Here is a 26,803-nt window from a genome sequence, read left to right as displayed (position 1 = left end):
TCTGTCATTGATCACTGGCCAAGTTTCTTTAAGTTTTGGTAACATTCATTTGATTCATTTAGATTTTTTTGAGTTGTGCTCATTACTGCAGCAGTGTTGCTGTAAACCCGGCCTTTAAAGCAAGTCAGCATCAGTGTGAAGGCCTCTCTCACTAGCAGAACTCTGGGAACGGGTCATGAATGCATTCCCTTTGTAACAGCTTTTTAGAGCTGTGGTGCAGATCCAAGTCTTAACTCTTGTTGTTTTCTCTCTGTCTCCCTCTCTCTCTCGTCCCCATGCTCTTTATTTCCTGTGGGTATCTGTTTCTTCACTGCACTTCAATCTCTCTCTCTTTAATCTCTTACACACCCTTCATCTTTTCTCTCTGTGACCCTCCGTCCTCCTCTTCCTCTTCTTCCCTCTAGCAACAGCTGCAAGCCCAGCATCTTTCCCAGCATGCAGCTCAAGGCCTGCCTATGGCCCCTCACCCCTCCGGCCTTGCCCACCCGGGTCTGGCTCTGGGAGGAGGCTCTGGGCTACTGGCCCTTTCCGGGGCTCTTGGGGCCCAGCTGGCCTCCAAAGACGAGAGGGCCCATTTGGAGGCCGTGGCAGCGGCCGCCGCAGCTGAACACCACAGAGGTACAACAAATAAAATCATAGTAAAATAACAAGCTGTTTAGAGCAGAGTACTAACTGGATTAGATGGTTAAACTTGAGTGTCCACTACACATTTCTGACTCAAATTATTGCTGCGAATTATTTTGTTTGACCGTCATAGTCACATTGTTTGTTTTTGGTTTGTTTTGACTGGCAACGGGGACGTTTACCCACCCTTCCCATGATCCCTTCAGACCGTGAACCTGGACCAGTGAGTATCCGTCTATCTAGCCTCTCTCTCTTTCTCTCTATCTCTTTCTCAGTGCAGACTGGTATGCATTAGGCAACTCTATTGCCTGTGGGTCCAGCAGTTATAGAGCTGATTTGATTTATCCCTCGTCTCCTACATCATTATCTCTTTCTTCTCTCGCTGCTCGCTCACACACACACACACACACACACACACACACACACACACACACACACACACACACACACACACACACACACTCTCTCTCTCTCTCTCTCACTCATGTTATAATTTCACACTCTACCACTCTCATATTCTCATATCTCTTTTCTTCTTCCTCTCTCAGAGCTCCCTCTCAAATGGAGACAAAGGCAGGCCTTCAGACTACCTCAGCAATGGAAAAAAGAGGAAAGCGGATGAAAAGGAGTTTATGACAGACTATGTAGGTGCTTTTTTGATGCTTAAAAATAAATGTGATTCAACGTCATCTTATTATCGTTCACATGTTTTATTTAAAAGAATTGTTTACCCCAAAATATTAAATGTTTCCCTGTTATTTCATTGCAAGCATGTATGATGTTATTTAGTCCATGGAGCATATGTGGTAAATTTTTGAAGAATATTGTGGGTCATGACTTTTTTTTCCGAGGAGGCACGAATGCGAACCTCCTCATGTGTGGTCGTAATGTCAAAATGTGTGTTCCGTACGTCATGTTAATCTATGTGCATTGCGTGTCATGTCAGGGTACGTGCATGCTGCAGACACCTCGCAAGGGTTTATGATAAAAGAAACGCTCGCGTTTGCTAGATACTCGCTTAATCTTAAGTGTAATCAGAGTTTAGTGTTAAATGGACATTCCACCTTTTTTGAAAATATGCTCATTTTCCAGCTCCCCTGGAGTTGAAGATTTGATTCTTGCTGTTCTGATGTCCATTCAGCTGGTCTCCGGGTCTGGCGCTAGCACTTTCAGCATAGCTAAGCACAATCCATTTAATCGGATTAGACCATTAGCATCGCGCTGGGATATAACCAAAGAGTTTCGATTTTTTTCCTATTTGAAACTTGACTATTCTGTGGATGCATCGTGTAGTAGGAGCGACAGAAAGTTAAAAGTTGGGATTTTTTTAGGCAGTTATGACTAGGAACTATACACTCAAATTGGCGTAATAATCAATGACTTTGCTGATGTAACGTGGCGCCAGCAGGCGTAGTGATATTACGCACTGCCTGAAAATAGTCCCCTTGGTTATTTTCAATGGCAGTTGACTATTTTCGGGCAGTGCGTAATATCACTACGCCTGCTGCCACCATGTTACATCAGCACTTTTAATTTCCGTCAGTCTTAGTACACAATGTAACTACAAAAGAGTCAAGTTTTAAATAGGAAAAATATCGAAACTCTTGGTTATTTTTTAGCACTAATGGTCTAATCAGATTCAATGAGTTGTGCTGGGCTATGCTGAAAGTGCTGGTGCCGGACACGGAGATCAGCTGGGTGGATTCCAAAACGGTAAGAATCAAATGTTTAACTCTAGGGGAGCTGGAAAATTGGTATATTTAAAAAAAAAAGTAAAATGTACTTTTAATTAAGAGATATAAACATCTATCATGAACCCTTTCGATGCGTGTGCGGCAGGCACGTGTTTTGACATGACACGCGATGCACATGTTCCCATAATGCACCAAACACACATTTTGACATGACGAGCAACACAAGTGACAATCCGAACACGCATTTTGTTTTTCGGAAGCACTGGCCGCCACTTGATTGTGGTCACTCTTTCCCAAAAAACTACTAAATGATAAGTTATAGTCCCCGTACAATGGTTTTCAAAGAATATTCTATTTTATTTTTGGCACAAATCAATGCTATGACTATGCTATGCTATGATGAATATTATGAGTTATTTTTTGTTTATCAATAAAAATTTTATCCTTTAAAAAAACGATTGATTACTGACAAGTAATTATTCAGTATAAATATATATTTGTAGATCAAAAGGTTCTTGCGCTGGAATGAGCTTTTCTCCTATGTTGGCACAGATTTACGATTAACCTGAAATTTCATTACGACTGCCACTAACAATCTCTAACAATCGTGTCCGGTTGTAGTGTACAATGAAAAGGCGGTCTAGCCTATATATCTTTAAAATATTAATAAAGAAAACAGGAAGTGCGGTTTTAGTCATTAGGTGAAGACTGACTGACTATATGTTGTGTATACTTGAAATATAACGATTTATGAAAGTTAAACAGTTATAAACAAAAGAAGTTTAAGAGCTATTATTTACACTTACACTTTTTGTGCAGTGTTCATAGAGTGCCTTTACATGCACAGTCTTACGCCGATTATGCTAAATAAACTGATAACACGTGGGTTTATGTAAACACATCAAACGGTTTTCTTCAATCGGGGAAAGCTCATAAACGGCGTAAGCAAAAACCGATCGGTACAGGTAGTTTTCTGCTCATTACCCCGATTTTCGCGTGGCATGTAAACACCTTAACTGGCTTTTCTCACGGTTTTGTCCATGTCTCTGCGTGTGAAAGATGAACATCAGACGCGGAAGTAAGTGCAAAGCAACGCATAAAAGTCTCTGCTCTACTAAAGCAGTTGGCAGAGAAACTGCGAAAATAAAAACTGATGTTATATTTACAGGTTCTGGAGGCAAGAAAAGAGATAAAGCAATATTAAAACAGATATGCGGTCGACTTTTTAATCGACTATTATGTGTACTATAGGCGATGACGTCACTACCTGCGAGAAACCTGACAAATCTCCAAGTCCCATGTAAACGCAGTTGTCTGCATAACCGGTTTATTGATTTGCATGTAAACGCATCAACACTGTTTTTTTATAATAAGCTGATTTTTGATAGTTATCTGCTTATTCTGTGCATGCAAAGGTACTCCTAGTTGAACTATTAACATTTGGCTCTTGCAGTGTTAAACTGCATTTGATTTTGAAATATTAAAGAAAATATGAGTTTTCAGTAATTAAAAGGCAAATTCTGGATACAGAAGTGTGTATCATTTTTTAAAATGCATGTTTTTTTATATGACCTATAGCAAAAACAACAAAGTTATAACATAATAGTATATTTAATAGGTAAAAAAAAAAAGGTAAAAATAGGGGTAAAAGTTTGGCCCGCATCATAAGTAGTTTTGACGAACAAACCTTACAAAAAACAATACAGGTGTGCATCTTAAGACAAAACAATGGCACTGATATATGTTAATATATGTCAATACAAGGTGTTTTTAAATAACATCAGCTCAAACATGCTTTTAAGTTTGGGACTAGGATAAGCCCTGTCCAGGAAACCGCCCCAATATGTTTTTATTTCTATCATATGACTTTTAAAAACTTTAGTGGTCTGGTCTGCATTATGTTTTTGGTCATTTTGTTCTCATGTCAATTATATGTAAAACAATTCTGTGTTTTCCAGTAAAAGCTTGGAATTATGTAAATGAGGACAATATACATTTTTGGGTGAACTCTTCCTTTACGTTCCTTACGTAAAATGCATTTTACCTCTGTTTTGTTTTAGGGCAGTGACGCGGAGAAAAGTGACGATAATTTAGTCGTTGATGAGGTCAGTTCGTTTTAACGACAAACTATAAACCTGGCCGACCATCTGAGCGTCGCGTTTTCCCCTAATTAATCCATCCTGTTTTGTGTGTGTTTTCCACCCTCAGGATCCTTCTTCTCCACGGAGCGTGCAGTCTTATTCCTCCAGAGAGAACGGATTAGATAAACTCCCCCCTTCCCGTAAGGAAGCTCTGCCTCAGGCCAGCCCGACCTCGCTGGCTTCCTCCAGCAGCGCCGCCTCCCCCTCACGCAGCAAAGAGCCCCCACCGGTACATTACATACATATACGCATACACATGTACACGCAAACAAGCACCTTTTGAAGTTATGCGCAAGCATCTCATTTATCAAACTAGTTTTGCACCCCTCCGCTTTCAAAACTAACACATGCATGCTTTTCAAGGACACTTTCATACAGTTCCCCCCCAACACACGCACACTTTGTTCTGCAGTTCTCGCTTTAGTTGCCAGTCACTTAAAAAACGCAAATACAGACAGTTTCAGCTTGCAACCGCTGCATCTTTTTCTCGCTTTTCATTGACTATACCGTCCTTGAATAATTAATGTGTGCAAATGTGCTTTACGACCTTTCAGAGAGAGAAGTCCAGCACTCCGGGGATGAAGCCTGGCACACCCATGTCGCAAGAGTCGTCCACCACAGGCCCCAGCGTCCCACCTCAGTTTCGCCCCGGAAAACCAGGCGTTGACCCTCTTGGTATGATCGTGTAATCCCAATAGTCTTAGTCTTCAATTTGACGGTTTAATACAACCAGGATTGAATGTCTATATTAAAGGGTTTCTTGTTTACTCAGCCAGCAGAGGGCAGTAGTGGTTTTTCAATGTAGTGAGCACAAGCTTACTGTGCAGTATGCACTTGCATGCTCTTTAACAAAAAACCTAGAGGACATTATGCAACAATAATAGTATATGGGTCAAAAAAACACAATGCTGACCCAAAATCAAATGCTCGCCTTTTAAGGTGAAGTATATATTAAAATGTAAATCTGAGCCCTTATTACATTAGAAAAGATTTTATGAACTTTCTGTTTCTGACTTTCTTAGCATTAGGTCTGAGGAATCCGTTAGCGGTGCAGGGCGCCTACCCTCCGGGTGCTTTCGGACTGCCTCCACCGGGAGTTAACGGGGATTTGGCGGGAGCTGCTGGATATGGCGCGGGTCTCCATCTTGTTTCTCCTCAGATGAACGGTTCAGCCGCAGCTGCTGCCGCCGCAGCAGTCGCTGCGGCCGGATACGGACGCTCACCCGTGGTGAGGGACACGCTATCTGTGCATCTCTATGGTGTTTATAAAACTGTTTAATGTTCATCTAATCATTGTTTTTGCTTTTCAAGGTGGGCTATGAGTCTCCTCACCCCCACATGAGAGTACCGGGGTTACCCGCCGGCCTGCAATCTGCAGCTTCCGGAAAACCGTAAGTATCTCTGCTAATGTTTCTCAAACTTGGTTGCGTTTAATATTTGTTTTCATTCTTTTGGTTTGACTGCCAAAACTAACACGCACAGAATAGCGTTTGCGTGATACCAAAAAGCACTTACGTCTTGATTTATCATTGACCTTAGTTTTTATCTCTCCCCCAGTGCTTACTCGTTTCACGTGAGTGCAGATGGTCAGATGCAGCCTGTGCCCTTCCCTCCCGATGCCCTCCTCGGTCCTGGTATCCCTCGACACGCCCGTCAGATTCACACCCTCAGTCATGGTGAGGTTGTGTGTGCGGTCACCATCAGCACCTCCACGCGTCACGTCTACACCGGTGGCAAAGGTTGTGTCAAAGTGTGGGACATCAGCCAACCGGGCAGCAAGAGTCCGATGGCCCAACTGGACTGTTTGGTAAGAGTCGTGTACCTAAACTGGACAAGGATGAACTTGGGGTGTATAATGGGGGGTTTGTCTAATTGATTTTGACTCTTTCCTCCAATCAGAACAGAGACAACTACATTCGCTCCTGTAAGCTGCTCCCTGACGGGCGGACTTTAATAGTCGGGGGCGAAGCCAGCACGCTGTCGATCTGGGACTTGGCCACGCCCACTCCACGCATCAAAGCCGAATTAACGTCCTCGGCTCCGGCCTGCTACGCTCTGGCCATCAGTCCAGACAACAAGGTCTGTTTCTCCTGCTGTAGTGATGGAAACATCGTGGTCTGGGATCTGCACAACCAGACGCTTGTCAGGTATCTAAACACTTTTGGCTGAATGTTCTTCATGTGTGTTTGAACTTTTAGAGATGATGTAATGTTGTATCTTCATTTGTAGGCAGTTCCAGGGTCACACAGATGGAGCCAGTTGTATCGACATCTCCAACGATGGCACCAAACTGTGGACCGGAGGTTTGGACAACACGGTGCGCTGCTGGGACCTGAGAGAGGGACGACAGCTCCAGCAGCATGACTTCACCTCACAGGTACAGCACAGTGTTTATTTTTGCGAATGTATTACAAGCCAATCATATGGCTGCAGTTTCTAAAAGTTTAGTCGTCTAAATTGAGAAATGGGATTAAAGTGACATTTGCCGTGAAGTGTTTGTTGGTGCCAGATGGCATGGCTTAAAAACTCCCTAGAGACTTTTCTCAGGAAAACATTAGAGATTAAAGAAAATGAGACGAAACAAAAAACAAACACTCAATGGGCGGCGTTTTTGTGGATGAAAATGCTTTGGTTCAGAGCTCAGATGGTTCATGTTAAGAGAAAGCAATGCATTACAACAATACAAGAGTATCTCTAAATGCCCACATCTTAGCTATAGATGTAAATTTGTTTGTTTTTTAGATTTTTAATGAATTTATGGCACACAAAATAGGTCTGTTCTTTTTGTGCAAATGGGGATTTTAACCTGTATTAAAATATCATGAACAGTGATGGCCTTAAAGTACTTGGCCTCTATTTTCGGTATTAGTTAATTTTAATATTTCATGTGCACACACAGATCTTCTCTCTTGGTTATTGTCCAACGGGTGAATGGCTTGCGGTCGGGATGGAGAGCAGTAATGTTGAAGTGCTGCACGTCTCCAAACCGGACAAATACCAGCTGCACCTTCATGAGAGCTGCGTTCTCTCGCTCAAGTTTGCCTATTGCGGTACATTGACGTTTTTTACTCGACACTGCAAATTATGGAAAATTATGTCTGTTTGGAAATTTAAAATCTCTTTTTTATTATTACAGGTAAATGGTTTGTAAGCACAGGCAAAGATAATCTACTGAATGCATGGCGAACTCCGTATGGATCAAGCATATTCCAGGTATTGTGTTGTGTTCGGACAAGGTGGTGTCTAGTTAATTATAGACCCTTTTACAGCCCACATGATCAAATAGCCTGTGCGCGCATTCTGGCAACAGAAGTGGTGTTATTCCCCATCAGTTCTAACGTGTTAGTAACTCTTTATAAAAACTGTTTCCCAGCATCAAATGGTCTGGTTGTTGCGTTTGGTTGCACTAATATAATATACTAATATACGTATATATGTATCTGGCAACTTTATTTTTTGGCCATCTGCTAATGTCTATAGTACACGGATCTGGTAACTGTGTTGAAAAAGTTGATAGTCAACTTTTTAAAATAACTTTTTTCTGTGTTGCTTTACTGTTGATTCTTACCATACTTCCGTTGCCTAAATGCGCGCGCATACGCTGCCACGTCATCATTGTGTACAAACAGTTAAAGGGTCTATATATGTGTATATATGTATTTATTTCTTTTTATCAGTATGTGTGTTCCCTGTGGATTAAACTCATGGCCTGTGCACTGCTGTTTTAAAGCTATAGCAATTGTGCTACAGTAAGAAAATATAGTTGAGGGGTTTTCAAACTTTTTGTAAGCCGAAACCCCTTGAGTAAATATTGAAATAATTTAATAGCACTTTTAACTTCAAAAACATTTATTTTTATTGCCACATAAAACGTATCTGTCCATTTTGCATGGGTTCTTTATATTCTGATGTATTGTAATGTAGTGTAATGGGCGTTTCTCACTGTATGCGGCAGTCGCTAGTGTCTAGATCATTTTCAATAGGAGACGTGGAAAGCGGCAAACTGGGTGGAGTTGGTCCACACGCCTTGCTTGTGCACCGAAAATATATTTTTTTTAGTATTTTAGATTTTTTATTTAAAATTATTTACATTTGAAGAGTTTGTTTCCAAAACGCAATAAATCCATTTTGAAAAATTCGGGTAAAAACGTGTTTTCTATACCAAGAAAGTGATAAGATGAAAACTACTATTGTCTTTCACAAACTTTCACATAGCATCTTTAGGTTATAATAACATTGAAAAACAAAATATGAATTAGAATTTTTAAAGATTTATTATAAAAACTGATTATTTTTTTTCTGCAAAATTCAATAAATTCATTAAATTTTTTTTTTTTCAAAATGCTAGAAATCTATTGAATCAATATATAAATGTGCATTCATCTTTGCCATGTTATATTCATTTAGAGGCTGTTAAAACTTGGCATTAACATGCGTTTTCGTCGATTGGATCACAAGTGGACGACGTTAATGCCAGGTGTAAAGGGTGTTCAAAACGTTTTGAGCTCGTCCACTTTCAACCACATCCAGAGGTAGTCGAAACCACTTTCGATCGGATCGCTTTGGAGTTGCGGAACGCACATGTGGTTGAATCTGTTCGAACAGCCACATGCCTTCTCTCCGCCCATTTATCTAATCTGAGGTATTAAACACAAGTTTTATGTCTTTTTTTACTTCTGGCGTGAACATACGATGAACAGCGCTATTTTTAGCCTTTCATTGATAAAACTAAAGCGGCTGATCTCCGTAATTTCGTTTTGAAAGCGTGTGAAAGTTGCGCGATCCTATTTCATCAATTGCGCAGAAAATTCAGAGAAAGCTCTTACATACACACGTACATCGTAATCACTGTGCAGCATGTTTACTTGCTAAACAAGCAGTGGACTCCGACATAATATTAGTTTGCGTCCATATAAACTCATAATTACTCCCGCAAAAAGGGCGAACAGATGACAGAATAACATGGCGGTTATCGGATTTTGCTTAAAATGAAGAATTTACTTTTTAACACTGAAGTGATACAATACTGATTTTGGTGGCAACCTTTTTTTTCTTTTTAAAAAGCTTTTATTGCGTTTTGGTACCAAACTCTTCATTTCAATATTTTACACATTTTTATTATTTAATAATTACATTTTTTCATCAACTCACAAACCAACTGCAATTCCCAAACCCAGGTTTAAGCTATTTAAGTCCCAAAAATATTACTGATCTTGCATCAGATCAACTTTTCATTTTATATTGTTTATGTCAGCATTCATTTCGCAAATACTGATCCCGGAGCTGCACATACAACTTAAATCCTAACACCTATACCTTTTTGTTTCTAGTCTAAGGAATCATCCTCGGTCCTCAGCTGTGACATCTCTCCTGATGACCAGTTCATAGTCACTGGCTCTGGAGATAAGAAGGCTACTGTGTATGAAGTCATCTACTAAACTGAATGTGTCCGGATCGACATTCGTAACGAAAAAAAATCTGACGGAGATCGGATCCCTCTTTATTTTGCCTCTGATGGACACTGACATAAATATGGACTCCGAGACGGCCATACTTTTCGTCGGAATGCCGCTTGGAACAATGAGCCCTGGGATCAGACTGTTTTTGTTGTTTGTTTTTTTTAATGCTGTGAGAAAGCTGGTAGTCTAGCTTCGAAAACATGGATATTCTCCAAAGACCTTCTCTTTATCTTCTTGTTCTATCTTTCTTTTTTTTAAACAAGATGAAACCTCTGTAGTGAATATAATAGTAAAAGAAATCTTATTTTTTTAGCCTTTTCACGGAAATGGACAATTTATGGAGCCGCGGCGTATGAGTGAGTTATGACGGGACCTAAAGGAATAACTTCATTGATCAAGTTTCCAAAAGCTCACCTCCATGTACTGACTGTATTATGATTGTATGGATGATGTATATGATGGGCTCTGATGTTGAACAAAGATCTGGATTTTAATGTGTCTTCAGGGAAACTGCTGTAAAGACGTTCAGTTAATGTCCTTTCACATGAATACTGTATGTTGGAGCATGTTGAAATTTATTTCGACTGTTTGGTCGCAAACTTGGTATGTATGAACTGTAAATAAAGCTGTTTAAAAGCCGAAAGACGCTCGCTGTTACTTTTATCGGTGTAAAATTTTCACTGCGAGATTTATACTACTAAACGTTCCATGATGCAACCTTTGCTCTCAAAATTTGTGTTTGCTATTTTTGTAGTGTTTGAAACCTGTTGAAAACAATCATTGCCATTTTCTTTGATCGATGCTAGACACCAAGAAATATCGCTTTACATGCGGCTTATTCCTATATAATAAATAAAGGGTCTTCCATTTCTTTTACTCTCTCACTGTATCTATATGGTTTATAAAGGCAACTCCAAACCCCTGAGCTGTTTCAAAAAGAATAAATAAACATTTTTGGGTTTAAATATTTTCTATGTCTAGACCCCCTTATGCCATTTTTATTTTTTGTACAATAATTTCTTATTTCTGCATGTGCAAAGTGCTGCCATAGCTCAATTTGTATGGATATGTGGGTAAAAATGGCATAAGATAAAATTTTGGGTTTGAATTTTAAGATTTTGATCCGTTCAAAAGAAAAAAAGGGACGTGTAAACTATTAAGTTTGGATTTTTGCTTTGAACTTTTCAAATAGATCCACTCCGGGGTTAAAAGTTGCTTCTATAAATATAAATGCTGATACAGTATAAGAAGAAATAAGGATATTTTTTGTAACATGAACTGTGTCTGGCAATGACAAGTGCTTGATTTTTCATTAAGATATATGACCGTGCTACATTTACGGATATGAAAATTCTCAATAACCTGTCAGTTGGTATCAAGCAACCTGTTTCCGCAAGCAACAAGATTTTCACAGTTACACTGCCTCTACCATTTGTATTTTTGTGTCGTGTGTTTCACAAATGTTGACTAAAGACCACAACTTGACAAGATGAACACAAGTTTAATTTTCAATGTATACATATCTTTTACATCACATGGGAAGTGCTACAGGGGGATATCACAGCGATGCCTTTGGAAAAAAGTTCCTTGGCTTTTAACAGTCTTTAACAAAAACAGTGTACGCTGTTCTCAGTATAGAAACAATGTGTAACGTAAGATTATATAGATACAGATATTATTGATAACATGAGGTCAAAGACAGATCGTGCAGTACGACGGTCCATCTTGAAACAAAAGACAAAGCCCGCTGTTTGTGAGCAGCCATATATTCAGCAATTTATGAAAAAGAACACATTGGACATTTTGAGTAATAACAGACTGATCAAAACACTGTAGTAATACCGCTTACTATTGCCATAAAAATGAAAGAATCTATTTTATACAATTCTTCCTTTAGTTTGGAAAGCTCACAAGCAAAACATAATTTGACTCATCTAACAATCTGAGGATTGGGGAAAAAGCAGTATAGATCAAAAGAATCAAAAACAGAAAAAAAATATTTCCCATGTGGTATATAAATCCTGTTGAATCCATCCTTGAACATTTCCCGGTCAAGTTGGCAACCACAGCTCTTCTTATTCATGGTGTGCACCAGGGACCTGTATTTAAACCTCTCACATTTTAATCAAACTAATGCGAGTAGAGGTCGCATTACACTTTCACCTTAATATTTCATTTTTTTCATACAATTGGTAACCCAAATATTCAAAGTTAATAATTAAATCACATGAAAACAAGTACATCCCTATGATAATCCACGGGAATTAAAATGAATTGTAAATATATGCAGCAAGACTCCTGCATGTTTTAGCCTTGCTCCTCATTAGACAGCAGCTTGTGGGAGAAGGAAAATTAAATGCGGGTTGGAGAATAAGTCTGGGATCTGCCACATGAATGTCTAATTGGGTTGAATTGGAGAGCAGAGAATTGTTTGCATGCCCGTATCGTGTTTAACCGGAGACGCCCCGACGTGAGCTTCAGAACGGTTCGTTTTTTTAGGGGAAGTGATGCGCTGTCTTGCCTACACCCTATTATGGAGGGAGTTTGAGGGTAATGAAATGATTGTCTGGTGTTGGTGTATCTATAAGTAGGCAATCCCTAAATACCCACTGTCTTCTATGTGGCTTTCTCTGCGCTAATTAACTCTAACTTGCTATATGTTTGGAATCAAACACTAGATACTGCTTACTAGGCAGTATTTACACCATAAACTGCAAAAATAGCACATTTAGAGATTATACAGTATGCATTTATTGCAGTTTAATAACAAAACATATCTAGTTGGTGGTTTTCATTTAAATATTTTGTACTAAATCTCATACACCGTACACCTTCCATGATTTTGTCACATAATCAAGTAATTTCACCATCATTAATCATTATTTCAGTCCATTTACATATTTATAAGTAGCCGTGAAATAATCATTATAATAGACAGTAATTATCGCAAAATAACCCTGAACGCACTAGGTTAGTTTTTGATTGTATTTAAGTGTTTTTCTTACATATGGCTTCTTTACTGTTGATAATTGCATCATGGGATACCACTCATCCCACTCAGTATCCTCTGGTTAGCTTAGCCTGATATACAAATTTTGCCAATTGCATTATGTCAAGGGTCTTCTTGATGCATACAGAAATGTATTCCTACCGTGCTTAGTATAAATAAGTTGCAACAAACCCATTGCCTTCCTCTGTCTAACTATCAAAAACAAAGGGGATTGGATGGGATAAATGCACCAGAATGTATATAGCACACAGCAAACAGAAGAGCCATGGTTGCTTGCCGCTGCTGCCATGATTGCGTATTGCTCACCCGTTCCCGTCTATCCATCCCTCTTTTCTGCATTCAGTATACCACCTCATACACTGTGGCTTTCTTATCCCCAGAACCCGTTACAATATACTTGTCGTCCGGGGAGACGTCGCAACTTAGCACGGACGAGGACTCTTTAGACTAGAAGGAGAGAGAGAGAGAGAAAATGAGATTCACAAATAATGATAAGATCAAGTTAAATCTCACTGTGTCACTAGAGGCGTGAAACCATTTTCGAATTTAAATCGACAACAGCACGCATCAGTGAAACAAATGGCGAGTCAGTGAGCTACATCATGCGTCTTGTTTCAAAAACAAGTTTTGCTCTTTTTTAGGTTGACTTCGATAAACAGACATTTCGTGTCTGCATACAGATGGGCTTTTGTTTCGGTGTGTTAATTGTGTAGCACAATAAAGAGAGGCATTCTCAAGAGTGAGCAAAGAAGCAGAGAAAGAGAGTGAGCGATGCCCAAGAGTAATGTGAAATTGCTATACTATTTTTTGGAAGGCGAAATATAGATTTAAAGGTACACATCAACTAAAAAATGAAAAATACATGCACACTTTCTCAACCCTCATGCTTCTTATGAAACACAAAAGGCTTAGTAGTGTAAAAGCGATATTTCAGCCCAAAAATATTTACTTACCCTCAAGCCATCTGAGTTACACATCTTTTTTATACGAACACATTTAGATATTTTTGGAAATGTCCTAAGCTCTTCCAATGAATATATTGGTCCAGCTCCTTCAAGTTCAAGAATGTGGATTCATCCTTCTCAAAAGTAATCCACATGGCTCCAGGGCCATAAAGGCCATTTGAGGGTAATCAATGCGATTTTGTAAGAGAAATATCTAAATGTAAAACTTTACAAACTAAACTAACTAGCTTCCGGTAACAGCGCCATCTTAGGGGCCAATCACACAGATCTTTTTTTAATAATTTTCTATGTGCAGTGAGCGTTATGCGCGCTGTTTATGCACACTGCTTATGTGCGCCGAACGTTTTGTGTTTTTTGTGGCCTGCAGAAAAGCACCTGACGTCACATCACTGATCTATATAAATGACTGGATTGCGCATAGAACGCTTAACGTAATGGCATGAGGTGAAACCAGTGCAGAGTTCAAGCGGCCATCTTGGTAAGCCCAACCAGCAGAGGGCGTCACTGACTTACATTCAAAATCATGATCTAAATTCATCCGGTTTACAGCGTATCAGTCACACAAAATAAATTTTTATGTGTACGTAACTTAATGGTTACTTCTGGTGTTATTTGCAATGTTTATGTTTTAATCGGGCGGGATAAGGGATTTATAAAAAACGTTAAGGTGAGTGTTCATTCTGTTTATGAGACGGGTACGTTATTTTTCTGAATAAGTTTAGGTAACTTGTAAAGATAACATAATTACAAATGATTGCATGCACATATGGTACAAAGCATGATTATTGATTTAGATTTCAGAATGAGCACGTTTGTCATTAATACTAAATATGCTGCCGTCTGTCCGCTGATCTGATACTGTAATGAAGATGAATGTATAGTAATTTACTGTTTAAAAAGCAAAATGTACAACATTTAGTAAAAAACTATGTAGATGATTAGGCCATTTGCGTTGTAATGTACAGGGAGACTTTAGATATAAAAACGGAGACTAGTAAAGTAGTGTTTTATCATTAAAATCTGATAACGTCCATTGTTTTAATAGAATGTTTCGGCATACCAACATGGCGGCGCGATGGCTTCACAATTGTGACGTCATGCGCAATCCAATTATTTATATAGATTAGTGCGTCATATGAGTTTTGCCATTGTCCAATCAAATGGACAGAGGATTAATCGCATGTTTTCTCAATAAATGAATTGTATTGAATTACGGTGAAATCCCTGAACATCCAAAAGCCAGAGGGCGCTCTCGTGCAGAAACTTCAATTGTGCCACAGAAGAAGTAACATTACAAAACGCTATTACAGGAAATGTTTATAAGAAAATGTTTTTTTAATTGTTTCAGGTATTTTCATGATTGTTCGACGAGTGTTGCTTTTTTTAAATGCACGTTATAAACGACTCAGACTCATAATGATTTTAGATTGATAAGGACTTACCTACTGACCAAAACGCCGTAGTACACGCACAAGCTGCGCATGAAACACAGAATCAGAATCGATTTCAGACAGGTGTTTTTAAATGGGACACGCGATTTATCGTCACAGCCCTGTACGTCACTTAAAAAAAGTTCGTACACTGGGGATGGATGGACGCACATTCCTTGGACTTGAAGGAGCTGGACCCTATAATCCGTTAGAAATATTGGTAGGACATTTTCAAAAATATCTGAATATGTGTTCGTATGAAAAAAGGATAAACATATGAAGAGTTTCGTTGCAAAACGAGATAACCACAGTTTTTTTAATTGTTCAGAAATCTCATTTTTTGGTTGTGCATTCCAATTAATTTCAATGCAACTGCAGTTGGTTTGTTTTGATTTAAACCTTCATAACTTAAAAAATACAGCTAAGTAGCACCATAAAACAAAATAATAACACGATAACATAATAATAAACATGTTTTGACAAAAATGTTAAAAAATGGATTTATCTCGTTTTGCAACAAAACTCTTCATATGTAACTTGGATGGCATGAAGGTGAGTAAATCATGGGGTAATTTTCATCTTTGGGCAAACTATCCCTTTAATAAAGTGGATAGTGATTTAAAAAATTAGGCATGTACTGACACAAAATTTCTGTGCAGATACTGAAATATGATTACTTGGATGAACCTATCGATACAATAGATACCAATAGTTGCCTTTTTTACTACTACTAGTAATCCTAGAAGTGCAGAGCGTGAGTTCTGATTCCTTTTTTCTCCCTATTTTTGTGGGAAATAATGCTTTTATCTGCCGATACCAATTATAGGTTGATATATCAGTGCATCTCTAAGAAAACAAAACCACAGTATTGTGCTTTTGTACTTTTAGAGTTTACAACACAAAGAGTATAAAGAAAAAACAGCTTGAACATTCAGCAAAATATGGTTCGTGACACAAAGAAAATCTCGACAGAAGAAAATCACGCATTATCATTGTTTTTAGTGCAGTAAACATGGCCAAAACCTTACAATAATACCACACTCTTATGGTGCGTTCACACCAGCCGTGGTAGAGGCGTCAAGCGTGAGTGATTTCAATGTTCAGTCAACATGAAGACGCGTTGACGTGCGTCTGGAGGTCTCGCGGTGCGAATGAGGCTTTTAGCGCAGCGCAGTAGACGCGATTCCGCCTCATTTGTGCGTCTAGTTCGTGCAAATGGTGCGACTTGAGCGGTGCAGCGAGAAACGGTGCGTTCAAAAATGTTAACTTTGACGGAATAAACGTGCCGCGTTAACAAATCAGGCGCTTGCTCTAGTAGTGACGTGATTACAGGAAGTTGCAGAAGCCCCTCCCATGACGCAAATTTCTGCGTGAATTTCTCGATGACTAGAATAAGCGAGTAAACTCAAAATGTTCAAACGGCAAACTAGACGCAGTAGACGTGAATTTGACGCATCAAAATTACTTCTTACTTAGTATTTTTGTCTTGTTTTCAGTAGAAATATCTAAAAATTCTTGAATCAAGATTTATTTTCTTGATGAGCAAATGACCTAAGAAAATAAGTCTAGTTTTTAGACAAAACAAATCTGCTAATGAAATAAGATTTTTTTGCTTGTTTTAATTACAAATTCACTTAAAGGAACAGTATGTAAGAAATTTATATCAATTAATCATAAAATGGCACTGATATGTCACTAGACATTAAGAAATCATTTTCATTTCAAAAACTTATATCACTTACAACAGCAGTCCAGCCAGGATATTGTCATTTAAAAAGTGGAGTTGCAGCTCTCAACTGATGTTTATGTTGTCATGTTGTGTATTGGCCACCAGTTGTGTGATTGCAGTACCAGTTTTAGCCACAATCCTACATACTGTTCCTTTAAATTTGATATGTTTTGTCTAAAAACTAGACTTTTTTAGGTCATTTCCTCATAAAGAAAATACATCTTGATTTAAGAATTTTTAGATATTTTTTACTAAAAACAAGACAAAAATACTAAGTAAGAAAGTCAGTGTGGTGTGAACTCACAGTTACAATTGACTAAGAGCATACAAAGACAAAGATTTTTTGGTTTTTTTAAGTTATTTTTGCCTTTATATGATAGATAGTATGTAATTAAAGGACAGGAAAGTACACGGTGGAGAGAGGGGTACGGGATCACGAGCTGGGATACGAACTTGGGGCTCCGAAAAAAATAAAAATTCCAAACACACCTGGAATATACTTGCTCCATATGGTGTCCTCCATGCATTGAGCAGATTGTCTTTTCCTGTACTTACAAACCACTTTCCTTAAACACACACACATAGAAACATCATCATCATCAGTCATTGCTTTACCTCTAAAATCACTTTAAGATAAATGCTATTCGTACGGTTTTAAACTTTTAAACTTAAAGACAGTGTTAATAATAAATGCCTATATACATACACAGGATGGGTAGAGTACTTTAAAAACCGCAAATTATCCAGGAAATCATTGTGTCACAATTCATCTCTATAACATTTTATAACACAAGAAGCTATGAGGCGTACCGCAGTAGGCAAACTTGAGCGAGAGAACGCAGCTCTCATGAAGGTGCAGCTGGTATTTGTCCGGTTTGGAGACGTGCAGCACTTCAACATTACTGCTCTCCATCCCGACCGCAAGCCATTCACCCGTTGGACAATAACCAAGAGAGAAGATCTGTGTGTGCACAAATAAACAGATCAATAGACGCCAGACTGATTCGACAAAACACAAATACACCAAAATTGGCCACAGTACCTGTGAGGTGAAGTCATGCTGCTGGAGCTGACGTCCCTCTCTCAGGTCCCAGCAGCGCACTGTGTTGTCTAAACCTCCGGTCCACAGTTTGGTGCCATCGTTGGAGATGTCGATACAACTGGCTCCATCTGTGTGACCCTGGAACTGCCTACATATGAAGATACAACATTACATCATCTCTAAAAGTAACTTCAAACACACATGAAGAACATTCAGCCAAAAGTGTTTAGATACCTGACAAGCGTCTGGTTGTGCAGATCCCAGACCACGATGTTTCCATCACTACAGCAGGAGAAACAGACCTTGTTGTCTGGACTGATGGCCAGAGCGTAGCAGGCCGGAGCCGAGGACGTTAATTCGGCTTTGATGCGTGGAGTGGGCGTGGCCAAGTCCCAGATTGACAGCGTGCTGGCTTCGCCCCCGACTATCAAGGTACGCCCATCAGGAAGAATCTTACAGGAGCGAATGTAGTTGTCTCTGTTCTGATTGGGTAAAATGATCGAGATCAAAGATACGACTATGAAGTCTAGCTACAAAGAGAGTCTCAGATCTTACCAAACAGTCCAGTTGGGCCATTGGGCTCTTGCTGCCTGGTTGGCTGATGTCCCACACTTTGACACAACCTTTGCCACCGGTGTAGACGTGACGCGTGGAGGTGCTGATGGTGACCGCACACACAACCTCACCATGACTGAGGGTGTGAATCTGACGGGCGTGTCGAGGGATACCCGGACCGAGGAGGGCATCGGGAGGGAAGGGCACAGGTTGCATCTGACCATCTGCACTCACGTGAAACGAGTAAGCGCTTGGGAGAAAGAGAAGGTAAGTTTGGTTAAAAGTGATGTTTTGTGTGCACACCCAAAAAATACTGAAGGTGACAGAAAGAAAATAAACTTACGGTTTTCCACCAGTGGAACCGGGCAGTGAGGAGGACAGCCCTGAAGGCCTAAGATGTGAACGGGATTCATACGCTACCGGTAAGTTCATAGAAAATTTTCAACATTCATGTATAAAGTAGTTACCTGGATTAGGTACTTGGATTGGTTAATGCATTTCCAATACAAAGTGTGTGCTGTTACCATAGGACTGCGTGTGTAGGCATTGGCCGCGGCATTGATTTGAGGCGAGAGCGTGAGGGAGCCCCCGAACCCGCCCGGACTGGCAAGCTCTCCATTGAGCCCAGCGTGAGACACCACCCCAAAGTGAGTCGGGTAAGAACCGGGTGTCATGGTCAGGGGACTCCGCAGGGCTAAAAAACAGGCAGCGTTATTCATTTTAACATTTATAGGACTTATAGTCAGGCGAATGAGATATAAAACGCACCCAAAGGATCCGCTGAGGAGGCCGGTTTGTTGACCAAGCGTAAACAGGAAGTGCTGGGCCCAGGTGGACCAGGGGTTAGGGAGTCATGGCGAGAAGGAGAGGAATTGCCCGATTTAGAGGAGGGCGACTGGGACTTCTCTGTCTGCCAAAAAACAGATAGACAAGTTTTACAGTAAAGCATCACTATACACATGTGACCTACAGTGCATTACATGGTATTGATTTTATCAAGGTATATGTATTACAACATTCCTACTTGCACTGTGTCCTTGCTCTTGCCAGGAGGTGGACTGTGTGGTGGGGTAGTTGGTGGGGGACTGGGGGACAGTGGGAGCTCCTTCCTTAAATTTGGGACTCGGTCTAAACCGTTCCCGTGAGGAGAGAGAGGAACACTGCCCACCGGAGAGGAAGCCTCCTGGCGAAGAAAGAGAGAAAGACAATTTGGTACTTGCATATATTTGCATACAGTGGCGCAAAAAGTGGGTATGCGCTATATGCCGGTATATAAATCCGTTTTTTTGTTTGTATTTTCTATGTAGCTGCTGTTGTGCATTTCTAAATCATTTCTGTATTTCCTCAACATTATATAACATTTTAGATTACAAACAGGCTAGAGTAGGCGCCCTCATAAGATTCCATAATAGAATTTTGGATTATAATGGAATATCTCAAGCGGGCGCGCCGGCGCCGTGAGCGCGCAGGTACATACAGTTGTCACAGTACGCACACTGTTGTCGTCGAATGATGGATAAAGCAAAAAGCTTTCGGGGGCTAAAAATAGAAAAAGAAAGAGGGAAAAGGAGATGGAAGCATGAAGTGAAGCGCTCTTGACACTGGAACCCATCGTAATGTTACGTTTGTGTTTTTATCCGGAGTCGTTTGGGGCGCTTTGAGCAGGGGAAAACTGAATTGGCGTCCGCAGATTTCCGCGCAGATTTCCGCCGATTTAATGTCCGTCATTGACAAGCACACATACCCCGCGCTTGAGCAACAGGCACACATATAGTCTATCTCTCGCGTTGTGAGCGGCATTGACAAACCCTGCCTGTGCTGTTTGCTGTGATTGTTTTAAATGATAGAAAGCACAAACCATTTTAGATTTGAGATGAAATAAAACCTACCCCTGATTTAAGCAGATTTCACTTGACTCTGTCCCTCTATGTGATGATCATTTCAAATCCGTTTAAGTTACAAGACGAATGCTTTTGTTATGTTTAATATGAGGCTTACATTGCGTTGTAAAAATGATGAAATTATCTTCATACGTGCTAAATTCATAATGAGAATGTAACCTTTTTATTCTGTTTTAATATATAACATTATAAACAATAATATATGTCAGTTAAAAAAAGCTAAGCATCGTTTTAAAAGAAACCTGCCACGTTTGCTTAAATAAACAACAGTCCGATTTTCTGTGTGTGTGTATATAGTGTGTATTACATTAAAATGTGCATAGCACTGCACATGTGTTTAACTAAACAGACTAAGTTTTCACAGTTTAAGTTTGGATTAAGTTCTACTGCTGTTTTTACACTGTTGTTTTGCAAAGCAATTTAAAATTAAGAAAAAAAGAATGATTTACATGCAACTGCAAAATATAGCCCCATGCACTGCCATTCTGTGTTTCAGAATTCAGATTCATTAAATTCAAGCAAATATAGGCCTACAGAGAAAAGTTAAACATTTTAAAGTTTTCAAAAGAAGCCATTTTCGGCTTCTGTTTCGTTTTTCGGCCAAGTGAATCCTAAATTTTCGGATTTGGGCCAGAATTTTTTTATATTGGTGCATCACTAATAGCAGCCAAATAGGGTTTTAAATTAAGACTAGCTTAATGCAAAACCGATGTTGCTGAGCTGAAAACTGGAAAATAAAAGTTAGCATGGGAAAGGAGGAGTTACTACCGCGGGTGGAGCGAGTACGAGTCATGCAACACTATACAACACTTATAACTTATGATTCACTACATGTTCGTGTCATTTATATAATATGCACGCGCCTATTTCCAACATAAGACAAAAGTCTTACGTACCGCATGCAACTCGTGACCCGGTTGGGAAAATCCAGCGCATCAAACACATACGCAAAATTCTGCTGCTACCCCGGATAATAAACTATATCCATTGTTTTCATAAGGCTGGATTTCTTCTCCTTACATCCAAAAACACACTTCATCTTTCGTGCCATTGTTGAAGTTTTGAAATTAAACAAAGCTAAGTGGCGTGATAAAATATGTGCAAGCTCTAGCCTTTCCCGCTGATTGACGGGTGGGCGGGGTTTTCCGGGGGATACGTATCGAAAACCCCTGAAACGTCAGTTGGACCTGTAATCGAAAAAAACTTTCCGAAACTTGTACGAACCCTGGCGAAGTGCATTCGGCACAGAAATAGTCCGCTTTTTTCAAACTGCTTTTTTGACACTTTGCCTACGTTTAGCATGAGGAAAAAACTCTATAACTGTGTTAATAAGTCAGAATGCTTGAAATACCATTAAACCCCCCTTTAAAGTAAAAAGTACTTGCATTACTTTTCTAAAAAAGTAACTCAAATATTAATATGTACATTTAAAAAGTAATGCGTTACTTTACTCGTTACTTCAGAAAAGTAATATTATTACATAATGCATGTTACTTGTAATGCATTACCCCCAACACTGTTCATTTGATATATTTGTATGTTTATATATTTTTAGAAGAACATTTTCCTGGAAGGCATTTTGTGAAACTTTGGTGAAAATCACAAAAAATGCGGACGGGCAACTTCTCAAAAAATGGCTGGCGGGGAATGAGTTAAAGTATCAGGCGATAGCCGATAGTGTGAACTACTGCTTTTATCGAGCAATACCGGCTGTCGAGCAATACCCATTGTCTATCTGTTAAAAGTTGTACATGTAATAGAATTTAAATTAAGTCTCATTCACATCTTCGTGTTAAAGTCTTACTTATGCATGTTAAAGCAAAGGCCAAAGTTAAGTATAAAAATTATTAGAGTTAAGCTTGCCATAGCAAACACTGCTAATTAGTTCACACACACATTTATTAATCTGGATTTCATCACAACAAGGCCTCATCTATTTGCTCTCTCTAGCTCTCTTTATCTCATTATGTCAGACTCTGTTTACTCGCATTAAATGAGAAAACGACTGCTGAGATTTTCTTGTGTAATGCTTGGTGTAATGTTGCATGAATTCTGATATTTTTGTTTTTAAAATGCTGCAATTATGCAGTGGGGTCACGTAATAAATAAAAACGCTGCGGTCCTGAGTGACTCCAGCTGCTCGGCGGTTAATAAACAATACTGATTTGCCTGTATGATGTTATCAGCAATTACGATATGAGTAACATTTAATAAACCAATGGAAATTTTCGTTCAGTATTGTTGTTGATATTTCGTGTTGACGGATAAAATACAAATGTTATTAGGATCAGTGACTAATCAGGTATAATTTATAATATCACTATTTACGATTTCTCCCTTAAATATAATTTAGTTTTAGCGAAGGGTATGGCGTGCTGTCCGAGGGGAGGGCTCAAAGCTTATATATATATATATATATATATATATATATATACATATATATACTTATATATACTTTATGCAGAAGACATATATATGTCTTCTGCATAAAGTCAGTCAAGTAAAAAATGTATAATTTTTTTTAACTAATCCTTCAAATCTTCGCAAAATGCATATCCAACCTATTTTACCTCATAATGTGACACATTTTTTATTGAAACGTGTAAAATTATACATCCCTGAATGCAAAGTATGTTAAAATATTACGTCAATAATTGTTTATTTTTTTATATCATGGTGACCAGAAATCAGATTTTACCATACCAGTACACATATTAGGCATAATACAAACATGTCATGAAGCGAATTAATGTTAATTGTTTGTCTTTTGTTTGAATAATTTAAATAAATATGGTCTCACCTCATTTGAAACATCTACCACGAGATTGTCTTCACTTTTGTCCCCATCACTGTCCTGTGAAACACACACAAACATACAAAACAGGCATAAAAATAAACCCCCCTATGGGACATATCTAACAGATACATACATGTACAATATTGCAGTGTCCTGTTTTTGCCCCCTTTCCCCCTCCCTTTGCATCTAATTTCACCAGTCACAGCAGGGGAAGTCTGCCCCCCATCCGCAACCCTCTGCTCCATTTCTCTCTGTCTTTCACCTTGACCATCTCTCTCACACGCCTCACTCTCACACTCCTCTTTCGTCCATCTCTGTGAATCGGGGGGTGACAACGCACTTAGTTGTCATGGCAACAGGGCTTTGATGTGATCATGGGCTGATGTTCCTATTGACATCACCCAGTAGTGACATCATCTCCCAATTACTCGCTCTTGTGACTCTTCACAACACACATGGACAGTATACTTTATATGTATGTATGGGATGTAAAGTGCAGAGAACCTAAAAAACTGTCAAGTGTTCCAGAGAAGAATATTACATTATATTATATGAGGTGTACGAAATATCTCTAGCATGTTGTTGATATCCATGGAAAATAATATCTCAGTTGTATAACTTCAGTAAGCAGTTAAATGCATGCTGACGGAGATAAGTGTGATCATTGTGACTTACATAGTGTGATGGAAGGACGTCTTTCTCATCACAACGCCTTCGTTTGGCATCGCCTCCCGTCTGTGAGGCATACGACCCCGACGGGCCTTGCCGATCCTCTGTGACCTGACTGTCCGTTGATGATACTGACTTACTCTACAACCAGAGAGTGAGAAATCACAGTATTAACACACATGCATTTAGCGACCTATCCATATAGTTACATAATGCACAGTACAAATATACAGCTAAATGTAAGTACTATATTAACTTTTTCAGCATGCGGCCCCCCTTGTATATGGTGCATCCCTTCATGGCCCCCCAAAGAAAATTTTATAACATATTGCTGTTGGTTAGTAGCCTTATTGTTCTAAAGGTTTAATTACACAGAATTCATGATAATTTAATGTATTTTATAAAATGTCATAAAACTGGGGCCCCCCTGGCACAATCTTGGGCCCCCGTGGGCCATGGCCCCCAGTTTGAAAAACACTGCTATAGGCGAACCCTATATACTAATCATTACAGGACATGTAGCATTTTAGTGTTTTTACAAATAAGGACATACTAAGGGACCATTTTGCCAGATTTATCTCACCTCTGGGGAGAAAACCGTCCCCAAAGGTCTCTTAAATACAGTGTTGGGGAAAGTTACTTTTAAAAGTAATGCATTACAATATTAAGTTGCTCCCCAAAAAAGTAACTAATTGCGTTACTTAGTTACTCTTCATGAAAAGTAATACTTAAGTTACTTTTAAGTTACTTTTGCTTTACTTTTTGCATTACTTTTTTTAAAAACTAAAATATTAATGTGTACATTTAAAAAGAAAAGCGTTACTTTACACGTTACTTCAAAAAAGTTATATTATTATGTAATTCACGTTACTTTTAAACCCAACAGTGCTTAAATATAGGTACATACACATGCACACACATCCAATGCCCAAAAAAAGTGTAGGTTGTACAAAAGTTGCATTTCAAATAAAAATCCTGTTTTCTGTACCCTTTGCCATCACTGAAGTGGCCGAAACAGTTGCTTATCATCCAGTGTGAATTATACATCTCTGAATGTTCATCATTATGAGCGTTCGGCAAAACTGGTCTCAGATCAGTGACTTCAAACGCTTGGTTTTCTGCAACAGTGCAGTTTTACGACCCAAACAGGATGCGCATTGGACTGAGATGAGAAAGGTTGCACAAAGGAGCCCAGTTTTCTCTATAGACCTGTTTTCTCCAAAACCTTTGTATCTCTTTTTACTCCCCCTCGTTCAGACCTTTCCTTGACTCCTTCATTTTCCTCCTCTGCTGTCAGCAACAAGAAATTTCCTTAAAAGAACCTGAACCTAATAGGACTTCTTCCCTCCTCTTCCCTTTTTGTTTTCGGTCTTGTACTCCGTTTAGCTTTGAGAAAACCGCTTTAGTATTTACTGTTAACGAAAAGTATTTAAGGAGTATTACGCCAAAATATTTAAGGAGTTTTCTATTAATAAGCTGGATTGGCTTTCAGTTGCATTTTCACTTTGTACGGTACAACTACGAATCTTTGCTGTCCTGATTTCTTGGCATGGTTAAGTAACCATGCTTAACCCTGTAAAACCCTCGGTTGCAATATTACAACATCAGTTTAAAATCTAATAAAGTATACCTGTACATGTTTTTTTCTCTTTACAACCACATTTACACAACTGATGAAGTCCTAATGTTTGACCCTGCAATGATTTTAAATGGTAGACTTTGTAAATAGGTTTGCTTTGCTGGCCATGAACTTACAAAAACCTGCAAAACTGCCTTGAGGAACACAACCTTTTTTACTGGACTAAATAAATCAACAATCATGTAAGTAAAATGCCTAAAATATTTTTTTCTGTGATCATTTATTATATAAGATTTTAAGCTTGTTATGTCAATGTTGTAGTTTTACAACGTTGGGTTGAAGGGTAACAAAATGTACCTGTGCACCTTGCACATTACATGAATTTGCTGATATTTTTAAACTGTTAAAAATTTACTTTTTTATCATTTTTTGTAGCAACAAAATATAATATTGATGTTAAATGTCTATTTTGAGTTTTAATAAAAGTTTTAAGATTATTAAATAAATTGATAGGAAATGAATAATTTATTTGAGAATTTTAAAGTATTTATGCGGCAATATTTGAAATTATTTGTATCTTATTGTTTATAAAATATTCTTAGTTGGTCCTGTTATCTTGCCTGGGCTTTGTTTGCTCAAATATCTGTTTTCTGCATGACGGTCAGGTAATAATGTTTTGGAATGTGGGGTGGGGGGTATAGGTGTTATTAGCATTATAAATAGAGGACAAAAAGCTTCCTAGACAGTATTGGTGAATTCTGTGAAATGGGTGAATCCTTTGAAATGTAGAAATGTGATTGGAAAGATTTGCATCAAGATTAATAAACATGAAAATAATCAGTGTTTTTTTATTTCAGAATTCTACCAGCCATGACTGTCTTATCTACAATGTGGTATGATGTCATTTATATCATCTAAATTTGAAAAAAGTGACTTTGAGATGAGACTCTGATATAACTGATGAAGAGGGATGTGGTGATGCCTCTCAACTATAAAAGAGAAATTAAAAACTTTGTCCATATGATGATAATGTGGACATGATGCCAACAAAACCAAGCCATTTATAAACACAGACCTTGCCCCATTACAGGTATTACTGTCTGAAAAAGGATTTTATTAGTCTCAAGACTGATATTTCTGTTACTGGCATCACTAATGATGCCATCTACTTTCCTATTCCACTGGAGTACCTCCGAAGGTTTGCGGCA

The 26,803-nt window shown here is 38.8% G+C and overlaps 2 protein-coding genes across 8 annotated transcripts in view; one reads left to right on the top strand and one right to left on the bottom strand.

Moving 5' to 3' along the window:
• tle2a (TLE family member 2, transcriptional corepressor a) overlaps positions 1–10,561 on the top strand; it is a 39,372-nt gene extending 28,811 nt beyond the window's left edge. For 3 of the 4 annotated variants that reach the window (XM_055217844.2, XM_055217842.2, XM_055217841.2), the window contains exons 7-20: positions 405–618; positions 786–847; positions 1,173–1,268; positions 4,379–4,423; positions 4,527–4,688; positions 5,014–5,134; positions 5,482–5,687; positions 5,771–5,850; positions 6,017–6,266; positions 6,359–6,606; positions 6,689–6,836; positions 7,359–7,509; positions 7,596–7,672; positions 9,790–10,561. In XM_055217844.2, the coding sequence (XP_055073819.2) occupies positions 405–618; positions 786–847; positions 1,173–1,268; positions 4,379–4,423; positions 4,527–4,688; positions 5,014–5,134; positions 5,482–5,687; positions 5,771–5,850; positions 6,017–6,266; positions 6,359–6,606; positions 6,689–6,836; positions 7,359–7,509; positions 7,596–7,672; positions 9,790–9,897 (1,968 nt within the window). In that variant the 3' untranslated portion in view covers positions 9,898–10,561. The remainder of the gene's footprint in view (positions 1–404; positions 619–785; positions 848–1,172; positions 1,269–4,378; positions 4,424–4,526; positions 4,689–5,013; positions 5,135–5,481; positions 5,688–5,770; positions 5,851–6,016; positions 6,267–6,358; positions 6,607–6,688; positions 6,837–7,358; positions 7,510–7,595; positions 7,673–9,789) is intronic. The other variant, XM_055217843.2, reaches the window with a different exon arrangement.
• An 838-nt stretch (positions 10,562–11,399) lies between these two features.
• Positions 11,400–26,803, bottom strand: part of tle2b (TLE family member 2, transcriptional corepressor b) — an 87,279-nt gene continuing 71,875 nt past the window's right edge. For all 4 annotated transcript variants that reach the window (XM_073862297.1, XM_073862299.1, XM_073862296.1 and 1 more), the window contains 12 exons: positions 24,023–24,157; positions 23,351–23,404; positions 19,674–19,832; positions 19,418–19,559; positions 19,175–19,343; positions 18,993–19,070; positions 18,650–18,899; positions 18,329–18,576; positions 18,095–18,242; positions 17,863–18,013; positions 17,542–17,618; positions 11,400–13,375 (listed from right to left, as the gene is read on the bottom strand). In XM_073862297.1, the coding sequence (XP_073718398.1) occupies positions 13,268–13,375; positions 17,542–17,618; positions 17,863–18,013; positions 18,095–18,242; positions 18,329–18,576; positions 18,650–18,899; positions 18,993–19,070; positions 19,175–19,343; positions 19,418–19,559; positions 19,674–19,832; positions 23,351–23,404; positions 24,023–24,157 (1,719 nt within the window). In that variant the 3' untranslated portion in view covers positions 11,400–13,267. The remainder of the gene's footprint in view (positions 13,376–17,541; positions 17,619–17,862; positions 18,014–18,094; positions 18,243–18,328; positions 18,577–18,649; positions 18,900–18,992; positions 19,071–19,174; positions 19,344–19,417; positions 19,560–19,673; positions 19,833–23,350; positions 23,405–24,022; positions 24,158–26,803) is intronic.

This window comes from Misgurnus anguillicaudatus, chromosome 23, assembly GCF_027580225.2.
Source record: "Misgurnus anguillicaudatus chromosome 23, ASM2758022v2, whole genome shotgun sequence".
In the NCBI taxonomy this organism is placed as follows: domain Eukaryota; kingdom Metazoa; phylum Chordata; class Actinopteri; order Cypriniformes; family Cobitidae; genus Misgurnus; species Misgurnus anguillicaudatus.
The sequence above is the reverse complement of the archived record's forward strand: the minus strand, read 5'-3'. Positions and strand labels throughout refer to the sequence as shown.